Here is a 17616-nt window from a genome sequence, read left to right as displayed (position 1 = left end):
TACTGAAGATATGAAAGTGAATTAGGTGTCAAATTAAACTTATTTTTATGTTTTATCTGATGGGATAAATTGCAGAATCTGAAAATGTTGTAACATTGCTAGAGAGGGGTGACAGCGAGGAAGGAGCGCTGCACTGTTTTGTTTTTAAACCAAAAAATAGATTTATAGTATTTACAATACTAAATAATTCAAAAACAAAACCTACCACCATAGTACAAGTAAATCGAATATTCTTAAATAACTATACCCTCATCCTTATTAAGGATGCATTATGTGTTTGTATAATGATGGGTGCAGCAGCCAGTTGACGGGAGGTTGTGAACCAGCCCGCGCCAGACCAGGCTCGACTATCTGGCGCGGTCCCGCTGATCCAGGAGCCGCCGGATCACGTGACAGCTCACATGATCCTGCCGCGCGCTCCACCGAGGGTTCCAAGGTGACGCAGCTGCATTCGTTCCGAGGTGAGTCGCGAGCCTTCTGTTTTCGAACCGCCGCGCGCGCCGCGACGTGTAACGGCAGCGGGCGGCGCGAGGCCGAGGTCTGGGCCCAGGCCGGGTCCTGAGCCAGAGGCCGCCTCCGCCGCCGCCTCACAGCTGGGAGCAAGGCCTCGGCCGCTGTCTGTGTCCGCGCCGCCCGCTGTCACTGAGTCAGGCACCGGCTGCTCCAACTCCCACGTTACTGGAGCGATGCAGCAAGCATCGAGCAGTTCTCCTGTCAGATGATAGACACAAAATCCTGTCGTAACTCAGCGGGACCGGCAGCATCTCTGGAGAAGGAATAGGTGACGAATCGTTTCAGGTCGAGACCCTTCTTCAGACTGAGAGTAGGGGGATGAGGGAGATATGGAAGGATAAGGTGTGTAAACGACAGATCAAAACAAAACATGTTCGCGGAAATGTAGAATGGTTCATTGTTAGCTGAGTGGAAGATGACAACGAGCATGCAACATAACATTTAATCAGGACAGTGAAACGTCGGATAACTAGGATGGGGGAAGGGGGAAGGGATGGAGAGAGCGGGAGAGTAAGGGTTACTTGAAGTTAGCGAAATCGATCATCATACTGCTGGGTTGTAAGCTGCCCAAGCGAAACTTTGAACAAGTTCTACTCTTCATCCTACACAGTTCTCATGTCAGCTCCGAGCTGGGCATCGCAACCTGTCCTGACCCGCTCTCTGTTGATGCGGCTCGTCTCCTGTCTGTTTTGACAACAATGCCGTCCCGAAGCTCATAACTGTTAGTCAACCAAGGTGTAGTTTTCATCTTTGCACATCCATCATTACATTTTTGATTTGGTTAACACTCGCCTATGACCAAGCTGATTTGCAATGAATTGCATTCAATACTTTAAGAAAGTGACTGCACTTTAGAACTACTTCATTAGATGTGAAGTTTTAGTTTGTCCCTTTTAGTTCAGTGTGTACATTGTTTATATTTGGTGAAATTATATTTCTGTGTTGTTTTACCTGATCAAGATTGTTAATACCTAAACAATCAGACTAATTAGATCAGTTTACCAGAGGGGGAAAAAACGACTTTCAGTGAACATTTGCAATTTGTACCTGGTGGTAAAAGAGGATTAGTGTCCAAGTTTGTTTTGCCATGGGAGTTAGAGGAGATACTCCCTTTCCACAAGGAGCTAGGAAATAAAACATAATTTGGGAGAATTGCAATAACTGGGGGAGGGAAAGGTCTGGTGTGTCCTGTGAATCAGTGGGATCAGAAGTCTAAAGATCATTCTCAACTTGTGAACAAAAATCTAGCAGTTTGTGCCAACATTTCTGCCAGAATTCCAAACTTTGGCAATAGAAATTAAAGCTTTACATTCTATTTATAAAGTGGATCATTGTGTTGAAAGTACTTTATTAAAACCAAGGCATGGGTTAGAAATTCAAATGTGGTTATGTGCATAAATATAATGACAGTTACGTGTTGTATTTCTGAGATATGGAGCAGTATCTTTGACATGTGTGATGGGCAGCTGCTATTTAAGTGAATTAAGACATTAAGAAGTTCATTAATTTGTAATGGATGCAACATCACTCATGGCTGGAATGAAGGCACTGTTCGTGTAAATTGCTTGTTCTAAAGGGCCTTTCCCACTTTCATGACCTAATTCACAACCTCTGCCGAGTTTGCCCTTGACTCATACTCGCAGCATGGTCGTCACGAGGTCGTAGGTAGGTCGTGGCAGGCCGTGATGCTAATTGTAGGTACTTGTGGCATCAAGTAGGTTGGGGCGTTTTTTCTAGCATGATGAAAAATGTCCACGAGTAAAAAAGGTTGTGAATTAGGTCGTGAAAGTGGGACAGGCCCTTAAGCTTCCCGCCAGTCTAGTTTCAGTCAAAAACCACTGAATCAAGTACTTGATCAACTAATCTTTATTTTAACAAAACAGAATTACAGTTCCCACCACTGTACCTAACCACTGTGGGCTCAATCCTCGTATCTACCTATTCAAGCCCGCTAGGCCTCGCTCAAACAGAGACACTCCAGAAGGTCACGCAGTCCCAAGCACTCTCCCAGAAGATCGACGCCAAAGATCATAGAGGAGCAAGATAGACCACTCCTCCGAAATCCAATGGACTGACGTGTAGTACGTGACGGAACGTCACGGCCGCCATTTCTTAATGCGACACGCGACTGAGATCCAAAGCAAAGATTATAAAGCTCCTCTATAATCTTTGATCCAAAGCAAAGATCCTCGAGTATCTTGTAGCGGGAACAGCCCCCTCCTTTGCGTAGTTTCCCTTGCATTGTATTGTGCAGTTTCCCTTGTATTGCTTTAACACACACTGCACAAAATTAAATTTAACGTATCTATATTTTATATATTTATATGAATGTGTGTCTGTGTGTGAGAGGCAAGTTAGAGATAATAAAGTTTATTCTCATGGATCAGAAGCAACTTTGATTTAAATAATCACTATTAATTCATTTGTCTTGTAAGATGATATACATAAACCATAAAGGCAATTATATATATAATTATATAGTAATAATAAATATATGCATATATATATATTTATACACATACATATATATACACATACATATATACACATACATACACACGTATACATACATATGCACATACATATGGATACATTTATATGCATACATACACACATATAAACATATATATACATACATATATACACACATATACATATACATGCATATATACACATACATGCATATATACACATACATATATATTTATACATATGATCATTTTCCAACGATCAATAGATTTACGATCAGTTCCTGTGGATTGGAGGGTAGCTAATGCTATCCTACTTTTCAAGAAAGGAGCGTGAGAGAAAACAGGGAATTACAGACCAGTTAGCCCGACTTTGGTGGTGTGAAAGATGCTGGAGTCAATTATTAAAGATGTAATAATGGGGCATTTGGATAGCAGTAAAAGAATTAGTCCAAGTCAACATGGATTTATGAAAGGGAAATCATGTTTGACTAATCTTCTGGATTTTTTTGCCGCAAGGCTTGGTGTTGGGGCCGCAACTGTTTACCATATATATTAATGATTTGGAAAAGGGAATTAGGAGCAAAACTAATGCATACATACCTACATATTTAAATTCATCTGATAAGTTGGTCAAATAACATGGGCACCTTCTTGCTTTTTTTGAGACATGGATTTTTTAAATGTGAATGTCTCATAGCAACACATTTGTGGGTCAGAAGTATTTTGTACCAACCCCCACAATTTCAAATAATTCTAAATTGAACTTCTTAAACAAGGAAAACAATTTTTATTTACATCATTTTGTGTGGCTGTCAAGGTGGCTGTGTTGACTGTAATTATGAGACTGCCGGGCAGTATCACTGTGAATGGCGGTGGCTGTGTGTTTTAATGCAAGTGTGAAAAGGAGAGTAAATTTAAAGAGACAATGTGAGACCCATCAGGGTTTCATCCAAGAACCAAATTAAAGGCAAGGTTCCATCAATTACAGTATTTTAATTGAAAATCTTACTCTTAATATTCTTCCTAATTAGGCTTTTTGTGTTCCCTCTTGAACTTTGTGTCTCCCAGAGCCTCTGGGGGGGTTCTGGAGATACAATAATCCAATCTTGAGGCAAATAACCATCTTTAAAACTGGCATTGCCTCTGCCTTTAATTCTACATTCTCCGAGGATGCTGGATGCCGCGACAATCTCTTGCAACAAGTACAGAAAGGCAGTCAACTGCAAAAAGATCAAAGAGAGGAAAGAGTATGGAAGGGAAAGGCTTTTCAGAATCATAATCAGATTTTATTTGCCAAGTATGTTTTGCAACATACGAGGAATTTCATTGGCCAGGTCAGTCATACAATTAAAAGCAACAGCACTCAAAAACACATTTTAATACGGACATTCACCAGTGACTCCTACACAATCCTCACTGTGATGGAAGGCGAAATAAAGTTCAAGTCCCTTCCTTTTGTTCTTCCTCGGTCGGGGGCCTCAAGCCCCCCGTTCAAACTCCGTTCAATGGTGAACTCCTCTTGGTCTCCAGGCCTATAGTGCTGCACAAATCACTGCACCACATGCATCTATTTATTCCCTTTTCCCATGGTTCATGCAGCTGGATATTAACTTGCCGACATGGAAAGAGATGCAGTGAGCATTCAATAGTTCAGACTTCTGGGTGAATTAAGGGGCTGCTTGATGAGCTGAGGGTAATCGAGATTGTATGATTGTCATTCTTTTGGAAGAACTGATGGAAGTTCTTATGGAAAAGCTGATGAATTGACTACGGGATGAGCTGGTGGGCTCGAGGATTGCTGGATGAGTGTTCTAGAAACATAGAAAATAGGTGCAGGAGGAGGCCATTTGGCCCTTCGAGCCAGCACCGCCATTCATTGTGATCATGGCTGATCAGCCGTAATCGATAACCCGTGCCTGCCTTCTCCCCATATCCCTTGATTCCACTAGCCCCTAGAGATCTATCTAACTCTCTCTTAAATCCACCCAGTGATTTGGCCTCCACTGCCCTCTGTGGCAGGGAATTCCACAAATTCACAACTCTGGGTGAAAAGTTTTTTCTCACCTGTCTTAAATGGCCTCCCCTTTGTTCTAAGTGTGGCCCCGGGTTCTGGACTCGCCCAACATTGGGAACATTTTTCCTGTATCTAGCTTGTTCAGTCTTTTTATTCATTTATATGTTTCTATAAGATCCCCTTGCATCTAACAAGAGTGTTTTATTGTCATGTAGAACAATTTCCTGCATCTAGCTTGTCCCAGATAGAACAATTAAATTCTTACTTTCAGCAGCACAACAGAATCTGTAAACATAGTACACTGTAAACAATATGATAAGATCCCCCTCATCCTTCTAAACTCCAGTGAATACAAGCCTAGTCTTTTAAATCTTTCCTCATATGACAGTTCTTTTAGGTTATTTGATGGTTAGGACAGGTTTAGAGGGGTATGGGCCAAATGCAGGCATGTGGGACTAGTGTAGATGGGACATGTTGGCCAGCGTGGGCAAGTTGAGCTGAAGGGCCTGCTTCTACGCTGTGAGACTCTATGACTAGGTGATCTGTTGAGGCTGGTGGTATGCCATGAGGAACAATGGGCATGGACCTTTGTAAACCACCACCTGGTTGAGTCTCCTTGAGTCACCATCGGCATTGATAACATCAGTCAGGGGTTGATGATCTGCAAAAAACAAGTTGGTCTCATTCTTGTTCTCTCATGCGATACAGGCAGCAGATCTGAACTGCCTGTGTTTGCCCTCTTGGCTGTCTTGTCAAATTACGCTGGAGATTAGAGTCACCCCTGAAACAAACAGTGCCTTGTGATCCACAGGGGAAAAAATAAAATCTAAATGCAGAACAATGGATGGTTTAAATCAAAGAAAATGATACAAAGAGGCCATTAGAGCAATACCGATCTAGGAAACTGAGAGCAGATTTTACAATGCATTTAAACCTCTCCCATTTTTATGAGATGCATTCCTGGAATATGTAGGAAGTTTATTGTAACCTAGTGCCCTAGTGGATTAAGGGCGGCATGGTGGTGCAGCGGTAAAGTTGCTGCCTTACAGTGGGTGCTGTCTGTACAGAGTTCGTACATTCTCCCCGTGACTGAATGGGTGTTCTCCGAGATCTTCGGTTTCTTCCCACACTCCAAAGACATACAGGTTTGTAGGCTTGGTATAAGTGTAAATTGTCCCTAGTGTGTGTAGGATGGTGTTAGTGTGCGGGGATCGCTGGTCAATGCGGACGCGGTGGGCCAAAGGGCCTGTTTCCGCGCTGTATCTCTGTAAGAAATAGAAGCAAGGATAAGCCATCTAAGTTCAAACCACCATCAGTAAGATTATTGTTGATCCTGCAACTCAACACCTTATTCCCACATTCTCTCCATTATCCTTCATCCTTTTCGTATTTGAAAAAAAAAAAATATCAAGGACTCGACTTCCACCATCTCACGCGATAAAGAATTCCAAGATTCCCAGCCCTTGAGTGAAGAAACTGCTCCTTGTCTCATTACTAAATATCATGACCCATATTCTGAGACTTTGGCCCTCGTTCTAGATCACCAGACCAACCGCAATCTCCACCCACGAGCCCAATCTAAACCGAGATAGACACAAAATGCTGGAGTAACTCAGTGGGTCAGGCAGCATCTCTAGAGAAAAGGAATAGGTGACGTTGCAGGTCGGAAGCCTTCTTCAGACTGCGTTCTGACACTTCTTCTTCTTCTTGCGTATGGCGTGCACAGCCTAAAGTTGTAGGACAACTTGTTCTATTTGATCTTATTTGACTGCACACCAGGTTGATTGGATTTGTCGAAACAGGGCGGACCATGTGAAGGTTGCAATCTCCCACCCCGCGTTCTGACACCAAAGAGCAAAATGTCCAACGTAGATACAATAATAAATATATCGCCGTTTGCATTAGTTTTGTGCAGTTAACAAATCACAATTTCACACAATGTACATAAGACAGCAGTTATTTGACAAATACTCTGCAGTTCGGTGCAGGAGATCTTGTCGACGAATATTCTGGACCCACTGTTGACATCTGAAATTACAGGAGATATCATTTAGGATTAACTAATAAGAAAAAAGATGATCATAACTACATGCCTGAACAATGGATGATATGTCACTTAAATGCAATTGTTTTCAGTTGTGTGGAGAGACCTGTATGTTGAAGATGCTTTTTGCCTCTAATATGTCAATTTACCTTAAATGTAGAAGAGCTTATTAAAATCTTCTTACAAAGACCATTAAGTATTTTCTTTCTATCCTCTTTTGGACCCAAGGCATAGCAGAGCTGCCAACTCTCACGAAGAGGTAAGGGAGGGAGAGAGGGAAGGGAGAAGAGAGGGAGAGAGAAGAGAGGGAGAGAGAGAGAGATCGAGAGAAGAGAGAAGAGAGGGGAGAGAGAGATCGAGAGAAGAGGGAGAAGGGGGAGAGGGAGATGGGGGGAGAGGAAGAAGGGGGTGAGGGAGAAGGGGAAAAGGGGGGAGAGGGAGAAGGGGGAGAGGGAGTGGAACGATAACACATTATAACGCGCAGCCGTCCCATTCCGACCAAAGATTATAGAGCAGATCTCCTCTCCTATCTTTGATTGCGGCCGCCGCCGAACCCCCCGGCCCACCATTGCACCCAATGTGTCCCGCGGGCCATATTTTGGAGACCAATCCCCTACAAGAACAAAACCAAAAACGTACAGAAGTGTTAAAATTGTCTTTATTATTATGGTAAGTAAAGATCTATTAAAAATAAGTCTAATAACTTTCTAATGTACCGACAAACCTAGTTTCCCAATGGCCGTTGATGGGAGAACAGAAAATAACATTTTCACGACAGAATATCGACTGAAAATAATAATAATATTTTCTCACCTTTCTTTTTTATTGGGGAACCTAAAGATTGACAGGTCGGGTCGTTTAGATTTACGATTAGAACAATTGATAGCAGAGCAGTGATGTGAAGATTTAGATAAGGACGCCATGACAGTGTGGGGGGAAGCCCAATAAAATGCCTCAAAAAATGGCGTCGACAATCACACGCGTCATACTACGCGTTTTTCGAGGAGTGGTCTATCTTGCTCCTCTATGATCTTTGATCGACGCTGGACCTCGTGGTAGCGGACTTTTATAGGTCCCGGGACTTCGAGGGGCCGAACCAAATGGGGGTGGTCTCTTAACAATCCAATTACAGATATCGATTAACCCCATACATAATAGACATTTCCCTAACCCAATAATACAGTATCCAATACGTTGTGTAAGAAAGAAAGCTCTAGAGGAAGCAAATAAGAACAAACATTGAAACATGTGCCCTGAGAATCAAACAAAAGCCTCAAAACTCATTGGCCGGCGGTTCATTCTACAGCAAGACAATGATTCCAAACATACTGAGAGAGCAACAAAGGAGTTTTTCAAAGCTAAAAAATGATCAATTCTTGGAGTTGCCCCAAATATTATGGAGGGCACTGTATGCGTCATATTATGTAGTATACATACCCTATGTACTTATGAAGAATTGTTAAGATTTTTAATTGTATCGTGTGTTGTTTTAATATATTTGATGTAATTTACACTAGCACCATTCATGCATTATGTATGATGCTCTTCCTTGCAAATAGGACAAAGTATGAACATTTTTGAAAAGGAGATATTTTTCACTATTTGTAATGTTTCTTTTAAAGTTTTAGGATGGAGACATTAGAGAGACTGTGGCTGGATGCCCTGCTGGTTGTTAAGATTGTGAATACTCTCAGCAAATATCTTTTTATCTTTAGGCAACAATCAGTAGCTGAAGAAGATGGATATCAGAGGTGCTGTGGATGCTGCAGTTCCTACAAATATAATTGCTGCAAAAGCTGCTGAAGTTCGGGCAAATAAAGTCAACTGGCAATCTTATCTACAGTGAGCATTCTTTATTTAATTGTGATCACATGTACTGTTGTAGGTAGGCAAAAATGCTGGAGAAACTCAGTGGGTGAGGCAACATCTATGGAGCGAAGGAATGGGGGGGGGGGGAGTTGCCTGTCCGTGTGAGTTTCTCCAGCATTTTTGTCTACCTTCAATTTTTCTAGCAACTGCAATCTTCAATTTGACTAATTCAATTCAATTCAATTTGCCCAAGGGTTCCAGATCTCCTCCATTCTGAATGGGTAGGGGGTGGAGGGTGACGACAGGTGGAGAGATGGTCGGGAAAACAGGAGCACACCGGGACATGTTGAATCAGTTGTGATCTTATTGAATGGCAATACTAGTTCAAGGGACTAATTGGGGGGAGAGTTCCTTTCGCAGCGTGTGGGGAGTCTGGCCCGGGTCAGCAGAGGCAGGAGCGTTGAGAAGCAGGGGCTCGAGGATCATGCCAGCACTCACTCACCGCTGCCGCGGTGCTCCGGGCGCGGAGCCACCGCATTGTGGCTGCCCCTGCCGCTTTCCAGCCTTGCTCATGTCAGCTGCATTCCGCAAATCTTTAAATTCCGACTGCCTCACGTGCTGCGCGACACTACATGGCATTCACTGCCCGGTCCGTGTCTTTCAAGAGCAAAGATCATAGGGCGAACCAGGTCACCGGGCAATGGATGACAGAACAACAGGCGGTGAAGTTTACTCCTGTTTCAGCGCGAGTAACCTCAATTGGTCCCTTAAACGTGCTGACACAGCAGTAAGCTCCACCACCTGCCATCCTGTTATTCATCACCCGCTGACCCGCTCTGCTCTATGATCTTTGCGCTCGAGCTGGTCTCCTCACGGTCAACGGCCGCTCGCTGCCACCCGAGCTACTTCCCTCCCCGGCCACAATGTGGTGGCTCCGCGCCGCAGCAGCTGTGAGTGAATTGCTGGGATGATCCCTGACCCCCTCCTTCTCAACGTTTTGCCAACGCTGTGAAAGGAACTCTTTATTCCCCCCCCCCCCCCCCGCGGCGCTGTCCTTTTACAGCCACTTCCCACTTTACAGCCGCTTCCCATCAGCTGCCAGCAATGACAGATAGACTTGGCTATCCCTCGGTACTGCAACAAGTTTCTTGATATTTCTGTACTGAGTTCAAGTTCAATTTCACGTTTATTGCCACATGCACCAATTAAGGTGCAGTGGAATTTGATTTACCATGTTGCCACACAATCAAAAAAAGCACAATACACAATAAAATATAACATGAACACCCACCACAGTGGAATCAACATTCGTCACTGTGGTGGAAGGCAATAACATTCAGTCAATCCTCCTTTGTTCATCCCTGGTCGCACCAATCCAAGCTGTTAGGCCGTAAGAGGGGAGGTGGAGAAGCTACATGGAAAAAGCTGCCTCTCCATGAGGAAGTGACTAAAAAACGGTTTCCCCTTTTCCCCCCACCACCCCCCACAAAAGACACACCGAGAGACAAAAAAGCACAAACACTCGGACATACCAAAAAAAGTCGAAATAATGAACTCACTGCTGGCAGGGCAGCCGACTCGCAGCACCCCCAACTGACATGGGGTAGCCTAGTCTATCTTTCTTGGCTAACAATCTAACCTTCGGCCTCGAAGACGCAGGCAAATTTTCGTGCCTTATTTTTAGGTAAAAAATAGCGTCTTCATTTCCGGGAAATACGGTAGTTATATTGAAGAAGAATAATTGCAATTATTGATATAAATATGTTTGTAAAGTAGACATTGCTGATGTGACATTAGCATTTGTTTGGGTATTTGTGGATCTCATCTGCAAAAACTACAAGAATGACATTTCGATGGTTTTTGATTTTGTATAGTTTTTGAATGGCATAGCTTGAATAAATACATCACTGTCAGCTATTGCACTTTTCTAAAAAATGAAAAAAAATGCAGGTGCTAGAAAGTTAAGAAAACCAGGAATCACTGAAAAATCTCAGCAGGTTAAGCATCTTTGATCTGAGTCTTCAACTTGAAACATTAATTCTTTCTCTCTTCACAAATACTGCTTAACCTTAAATTTTTATTACACAGGTAGCGTTTAGAGCTTGGAGATACTGTGCGGGAAACGGGCTTTTTGGCCTACCGAGTCTGCGGCGACCTATGATCCCCACACACCAACACTATCCTACACACTGGGGACAATTTACCATTTTATTGAAGCTAACTAAGCCAAATCTGTATGTCATTGGAGTGTGGGAGGAAACTGGAATACCTGGAGAAAACCCATGTAGGTCAAGGGGAGAACATACAAACTCCGTACAGACAGTACCCGTAGTCAGGATCGAACCTGGGTCTCTGGCACTGTAAAGCAGCAACTCTACCACTGCGCCACCGTGCCGCACCTTAAGTTCATGTTTTCTTACGTTTGGTGGTATTTTCTGTTATGAGAAATTCTTTGTAGTCCCAAGTTGTACACATAACCTGCTTGAGTTTATGATTTTTGATGATTCATTAAAAAAACAATGCACTGTGTTTCAACTTTTGAGGATTAATCTTTCGTCACTAGATCTTGGAAGTGTACTTGGGGATGTTATACTATTGGAAGAAAAAGGTTGAGCATCTCCTGCTTCAAGTACCAATTTGACATTATTATCATTGTGATGATTTGTAGCCAGACATTGTTTGCAAGGATAGTGCTCTCAAATTAAATGCCAAAATTCAACCAAAATTACAGTGGTCAAGTGCTGGAATCTATTCGATAGCCGACATCCCAATTATATGATAATCCCAATTTCTCATAACCCACACCCATCATGCTCCCTAGCCCAACCAGGTTATTAACACACTTTAAAAATAATCAGAAACATCCAAATCTAAGACAATAGCAATTATAACATTTGTAAAATGTACCCCAAACATTTTTAAGATTAAAAAATCTAAATCAACAAATTATGTTTGTTAATATAATTTTCCCTGTATTGAGAGGAAAGGGGGTGGGGGTTCTGTGCGATGTTCAAGCTAGCACAATATGTTTTTGTGAGTTTTCTATTTCTATGTGGCGGGGAATATATTGGACTACTGACTTTTTTTAATTTCGCGTTGATGCGACAAAACTAAATTTGTTCAGGATGATGTATGAAATGTCAAGAATGTTTTGGAAATACCATTATTTGTCCTCTCTCTTGCCCTTCCCCACTGCACCTTGCCTCCTTCTCACCATCCTGCTAGAAAACCTAGATCCTAGCCATTAACCTGTATCAATCTCTTTTTTCGTTTGGTTTTTCCATCAATCTAAAATATAAATTTTGTTCACATTTGAACTCTCAATATCCTTTTCAGCATAGCAATTGGCATTTCAATGTATATTGAAACAGGAAGTGACACAGCTGGTGTCCTGGTGCCATCGCAACAACCTGGAGTTCAATGCTCTTAAGACAGTGGAATTGATAGTAGACTTTAGGAGAGCTCCCCCTTCCCTCACCACACTCGCCATCAACAACACCACAGTCACATCTGTGGAGTATTTTAAGTTCCTGGGAACCATCATCTCCAAGGACCTTAAATGGGGGGCTACCATCGACTCCACAGTCAAAAAAGCACAATAGAGGATGTACTTCCTGCGGCAGCTAAGAAAGCGCAATCTGCCGAAGGCAATGATGGTCCAATTCTATACAGCCATCGTAGAGTCTGTCCTCATCTTCTCATGGTCTGGTTTGGCTCGGCCACCAAGCACGACATCCGGAGGCTGCAGTGAATCGTTCGATCAGCTGAGAAGGTTATTGGCTGCAACCTTCCCTCCATTGGCGAACTGTACACGGCAAGGGCCAGGAAGCGAGCGACTAAGGTCATCTCTGACCCCTCTCACCCTGGCCACAAACTCTTTGAATCGCTTCTCTCTGGAAGGCGACTCCGGACTGCCAAAGCTGCCACAGCCAGACATACAAACAGCTTTTTTCCAGAGTAGTAGCTCTACTCAATAACCAAAAATCTGTAGCCTCCTTTCGCTCTGGTATTTTATTTAATTCACATGTTTAACCGATAATGTTTTATTATTAATGTTTAATGTTTTATGTGTAATTCCTAACTATCACTATGTCATATTATCACTTGCGGGCGGAGCACCAAGGCAAATGTCTTGTATGTGAATACTTGGTCAACAAACTTATTCATTCATTCATATATCTGCCAATAATTGTGCTCTTCTCAGGGGGCAGATGATTTCCAATGAAGATTGTGAGTTCATTAAAAAGTTTGAAGCTGCTCGTTCAGAAGATAAACAGCGGATACTGGATAATGAGGGCCATCAGGTAAAATCTGCACTTTGTGCATTTATTTTCTCGTTGTTATTATAACTTGGAAAATTATTATGGTAAAAAAAAAGTCCATGTTGATGGATGGGATGCATTTTTGTATTTTTATTCCATATTATTGAAATAAAAATGATAATGTGCCTTTTAAGAACAGCATGTACAATATAAGTAGACTTTAAATATATTGTTGTACCAGCCATTGCTGCTAGTTGTGTTAATTGCCTTCAATAAAGGATGTTTTGTTGACATCTTTACCTTTTTGTTTCTACATTTAGTAAGCATCAGTACTACCAAATCTACAGACCCTGAATCGCCAATGAGGGTGGGATGTTGCTGTTTGAAAGAGTAGCAGGGCAGTAAACAAATCTGAAATTAATAGAAAGGAGGGCTTTTTAGTTAAATTAGTGACAATGGAAGGTATTTGAGTGGAAGTGATCTCGGGAACGTATTGTGTCTGGTGACCATTTGCAAAAGGTAGTGATATTGTTGATAGAAATAATCCATGTCGAAAGTTGTTGCAGTCTACAGATGAGGACGGTGGCACGGTAGAGTTGCTGCCTTACAGCAAATGCAGCACTGGAGACCCGGGTTTGATCCGACTACAGGTGTTTGTCTGTACGGAGTTTGTACGTTCTCCCCGTGACCTGCGTGGGTTTTGTCCGAGATCTTTGGTTTCCTCCCACACTCCAAAGACGTACAGGTATGTAGGTTGATTGGCTTGGTAAATGTAAAAAAAATGTCCCTAATGTAGGATAGTATTAATATGCAGGGATCGCTGGTCGGTGTGGACTCGATGGGCCGAAGGGGCTGTTTTCACGCTGTATCCTTAAAGAAAAAGATCCCTGACAGGAAGATTGTAAATACGGTGCATTCAGAAAGTATTCAGACCCTTTCATTTTTTCAACATTTTGTAACGTTACGGCCTTATTTAAAAATGGGTTAAAACATTTTTTTTATCATCAATCTCACAAAAATACCCCAGAATGAAGAAGCAAAAACAGGTTAGAAATTTTTGCAAAGTAATTAAAAATAAATAACTGAAATATTCCATTTACATAAGTATTCAGACCCTTTGCTTTGACACTCAAAATTGAGCTTAGGTTCATCCTGTTTCCATTGATTATCCTTGAGATGTTTCTACAACTTGATTGGAGTCCACCAGTGGTAAATTAAATTGATTGAGCATGATTTGGAAGGACACACATCTGTCTATATAAGGCCCCACAGTTGACACTGCATGTCAAAGCAAAAACCAAGCCATGAAGATGAAGGAATTGTCCGTAGACCTCAGAGACAGGATTGTGTCGAGACACAGATTTGGGGAAGGGTATAAATCAATTTCTGCAGCATTGCAGGTCCCGAAAAGCACAGAGGACTGTCATTCTTAAATGGAAGGACTTTGGAACCACCAAGACACTTCATAGAGCTGGCCGCCCGGCAAACTGAGCAATCGAGGGAGTAGGACCTTGGTCAGGGAGTTGACCAAGAACCCGATGGTCACTCTGACAGAGCTCCAGAGTTCCCCTGTGGGTAATTGGTTGAGTACCGCAGATATAGTTGTCCTTCCGGAAGGTTCTCCCAACCTCAGTAAAAGGCACATGACAACAAGCTTGGAGTTTGTCAATAGGTTGGTTTCTCTGGTGCTCTGGTCTGATGAAACCAAGATTGAACTCTTTGGCCTGAATACCAAGCGTCATGTCTGGAGGAAACCAGTCACCGCTCATCACCTGGCCTATACCATACCTACGGTGAAGCATGGTGATGGCAGCATCATGCTGTGGGGATGTTTTTCAGCGGCAGGAACTGGGAGACTAGTCAGGATCGAGGGAAAGATGAACGGAGCAAAGTACAGAGAGATCCTTTATGAAAACCTGCTCCAGAGCATTCTGGACCTCGGACTGGGCCAGAGGTTCACCTTCCAACAGGACAACGACCCTAATGGCACCTTTACACGGGGCGACTTGACGCAAGAGTTAACCAGAGTTCAACATCGTGGGAACCTCGTGCGATAACAGTGCGGCATTCGTGGACCACCGTGGACCACCGTAGCGCTAACGGCAGGTCATCGTGTAACTTGGTCACTCGGGAGAAAATTAAAGAAAATTTGAATTTCTCCAAGAGTGACTTGTACACTTGTGGTTGAGTATTGCAACATTATATGAACGTAGTGGCCAGTGCGATATCCGTGCGATATCCGTAATAACTCTTGCGGGTACCGTGGGAACTCCTGCGAACGGTGAACCCGGAAGCTGGACAGAGGGGACAGAAGGTGATTACATATTATCTTCAGTGGGATTGAATTTAAAAAATAAATAAAAATAAAGATTTACATCCGCATATGGACATCAACTTATTCATGAGTTATGTTAATGAGATTCAAGAAAATAACTATAATCTTTAAAAGGGACTTTAAAAGGGACTTTACTGAAAGGTTACGCATTTTTATGGTCCGTGAGATATTTTTCACATGTACTTCTTTGAGAGATACAGGTCGGAGTCCTCGGGTCCAGGGGTCCGGAACGCTACCAATCAATGTTGTGCAGAGACCCGTGTAAGGAGTGAACTGCACATGCTGGTTTAAACCGAAGACAGACACAAAAAGCTGGAGTAACTCAGCGAGTCAAGCAGCATCTCTGGAGAAAAAAAGCTGATGTTTCGGGACAAGACACATCTTCAGACTCAATTCCGATTAGGATGTCTGAAGAAGGGCTCCGATTCGAATCGTCACCTATTCTTTTTCTCCAGAGATGATGCCTGACCCGCTGACTTACTCCAGCTTTTTATGCTTTTCTTCCCAGATCTGACTTACCTGCTGAGTTACACCAACATTTTGTGTCCTTCTGTGCATATTAACCAGCATTAACCAGCGTCTGCAGTTCCTTTAGACATTACATAACTTCAGATTTTAGAGATATAGCGCGTGGGAACTCCTGCGAACGGTAAACCCGGAAGCTGGACAGAGGGGACAGAGGGTGACTAAAAAAGGTGGTCTCAAAAGGACACATGGGAACATGTGTCCTTCGAGGACGTCCCACCTAATTGTCATTGTTGGATAATCTTTTTAACAGGAACACTTGCAGAGATGGCTCCCAGAAAATCTCAAAGGAAGGGGGTAAAGCGGGTCAGAGATGTTTTTGCCATGCAGGAGAATGAGGAGGAGACGCAGCAAGAGAGACAGGTGGAGAGGCAACAGGAGATGCCACAGATAACACTGCCTGTGGGCTCCTTGGAGCAGGGAGAGGGTGAGCAAGGTTCGGCAGCCTGGCCAGCTGTTCGACCTTTAGACTTTCGCTTACCGCCGACACCTCCAGCCCTCCTTCTCATGGCCGATCATCGGTTCATGAGTTGGATGGGGTGCCGAATATTCTCCGGTGCCCGGGCCAAAACTCCTCAGCTGGCCCACCGGCTCGGTCAACGAATTGCCGTCGGCAAATTTGTCCCTTATTTTGACCCTTTGACCCTTATTTAGGAGTGAGAAAGTTGTCAACCCTAGTTGGCGTGGGCAAGTTGGGCCGAAGGGCTTGCTTCCGTGCCCAATTACTTCATGACTTTGCACAAATATGGTTAGAATTCTCAATTAATGCAGATAACTGTCTTGCTCTTCCGACCCCTGTGCATGCCTGGCACGCTTGCCAGATGTGGGCTTGGCGTGCAAGCGGCTGAGCAAATAGGGACCCATCTAGCAAGCCAGAAGGAGCTCAGAGGGTGGGTGATCCACCGAAAGGGTCACGTGGGGAGAAGGGGGGGGGGGGAACGGTTGATTGACAGCGGAGGCGACCATTCGCAGGCAGGCGGCGACGACGTCACAAAGGGAGGGGTCGGGGAGGGAGCGGGCGGGCCAATGGGAGCGGGCGAGGTGGGCGGGACCATGCCCCCTTTGTTACTGTAGCGAGATGGAGGAGCCGTGGGCGCGGGGGCAGCAGCAGCAGCGGCGCCGCGGCAACAACAACAACAACAACAACAGCAGCAGCAGCAGCAGCGGCAGCAGCGGCAGGAGATGCCTCTGGTTGCACTGCTTGTGCTGTTGCGCCCTGCTCTTCCTCCTTGTGACTCTGCAGGTCAGGCACTTTCTTGCTGCTCTGTCCCATTTGGAGACAGAGGCCCTATTGCCACCTCCCTACCCCCCTAGTCTGATCGGAGCAGATCACGGTGCAGGGATGGATCATCTGCGAGGCAGCAGTAAACACCCTCTCTGTAAAAGGTCATGTCCTTCCTTCACATCGTTTTTGCATTCACGTCCACGTTTTTAATGCAAGCTCCGAGTAAACTTGCACATTCCTGCCAATGGGTCTCTCTGCCCATATACTGCCAATGAACTTGCATTTACGTGGCGCCTTTCACCACCTTGGAAGATCATAAAGTGCAATTCGGCCAGTAAGTTAGGTTTGAAGCATTACAAATCAAAGCAAGTACTGGAATCACAGCATCTGTGGTTACTACTGGATAGATTAATAAAGG

The 17616-nt window shown here is 43.7% G+C and overlaps 1 protein-coding gene across 1 annotated transcript in view; it reads left to right on the top strand.

Annotated features, from left to right (window-relative positions):
* Positions 1–314: 314 nt before the first annotated feature.
* The window catches only part of atp6v1h (ATPase H+ transporting V1 subunit H), a 94674-nt gene continuing 77372 nt past the window's right edge, over positions 315–17616 (top strand). The window contains exons 1-3 of the mRNA XM_033019726.1: positions 315–461; positions 8758–8884; positions 13056–13155. Coding sequence (XP_032875617.1) covers positions 8781–8884; positions 13056–13155 — 204 coding nt within the window. The 5' untranslated portion in view covers positions 315–461; positions 8758–8780. The remainder of the gene's footprint in view (positions 462–8757; positions 8885–13055; positions 13156–17616) is intronic.

This window comes from Amblyraja radiata, chromosome 4 (genome assembly GCF_010909765.2).
Source record: "Amblyraja radiata isolate CabotCenter1 chromosome 4, sAmbRad1.1.pri, whole genome shotgun sequence".
NCBI classification, from domain to species: domain Eukaryota; kingdom Metazoa; phylum Chordata; class Chondrichthyes; order Rajiformes; family Rajidae; genus Amblyraja; species Amblyraja radiata.
The sequence above is the reverse complement of the archived record's forward strand: the minus strand, read 5'-3'. Positions and strand labels throughout refer to the sequence as shown.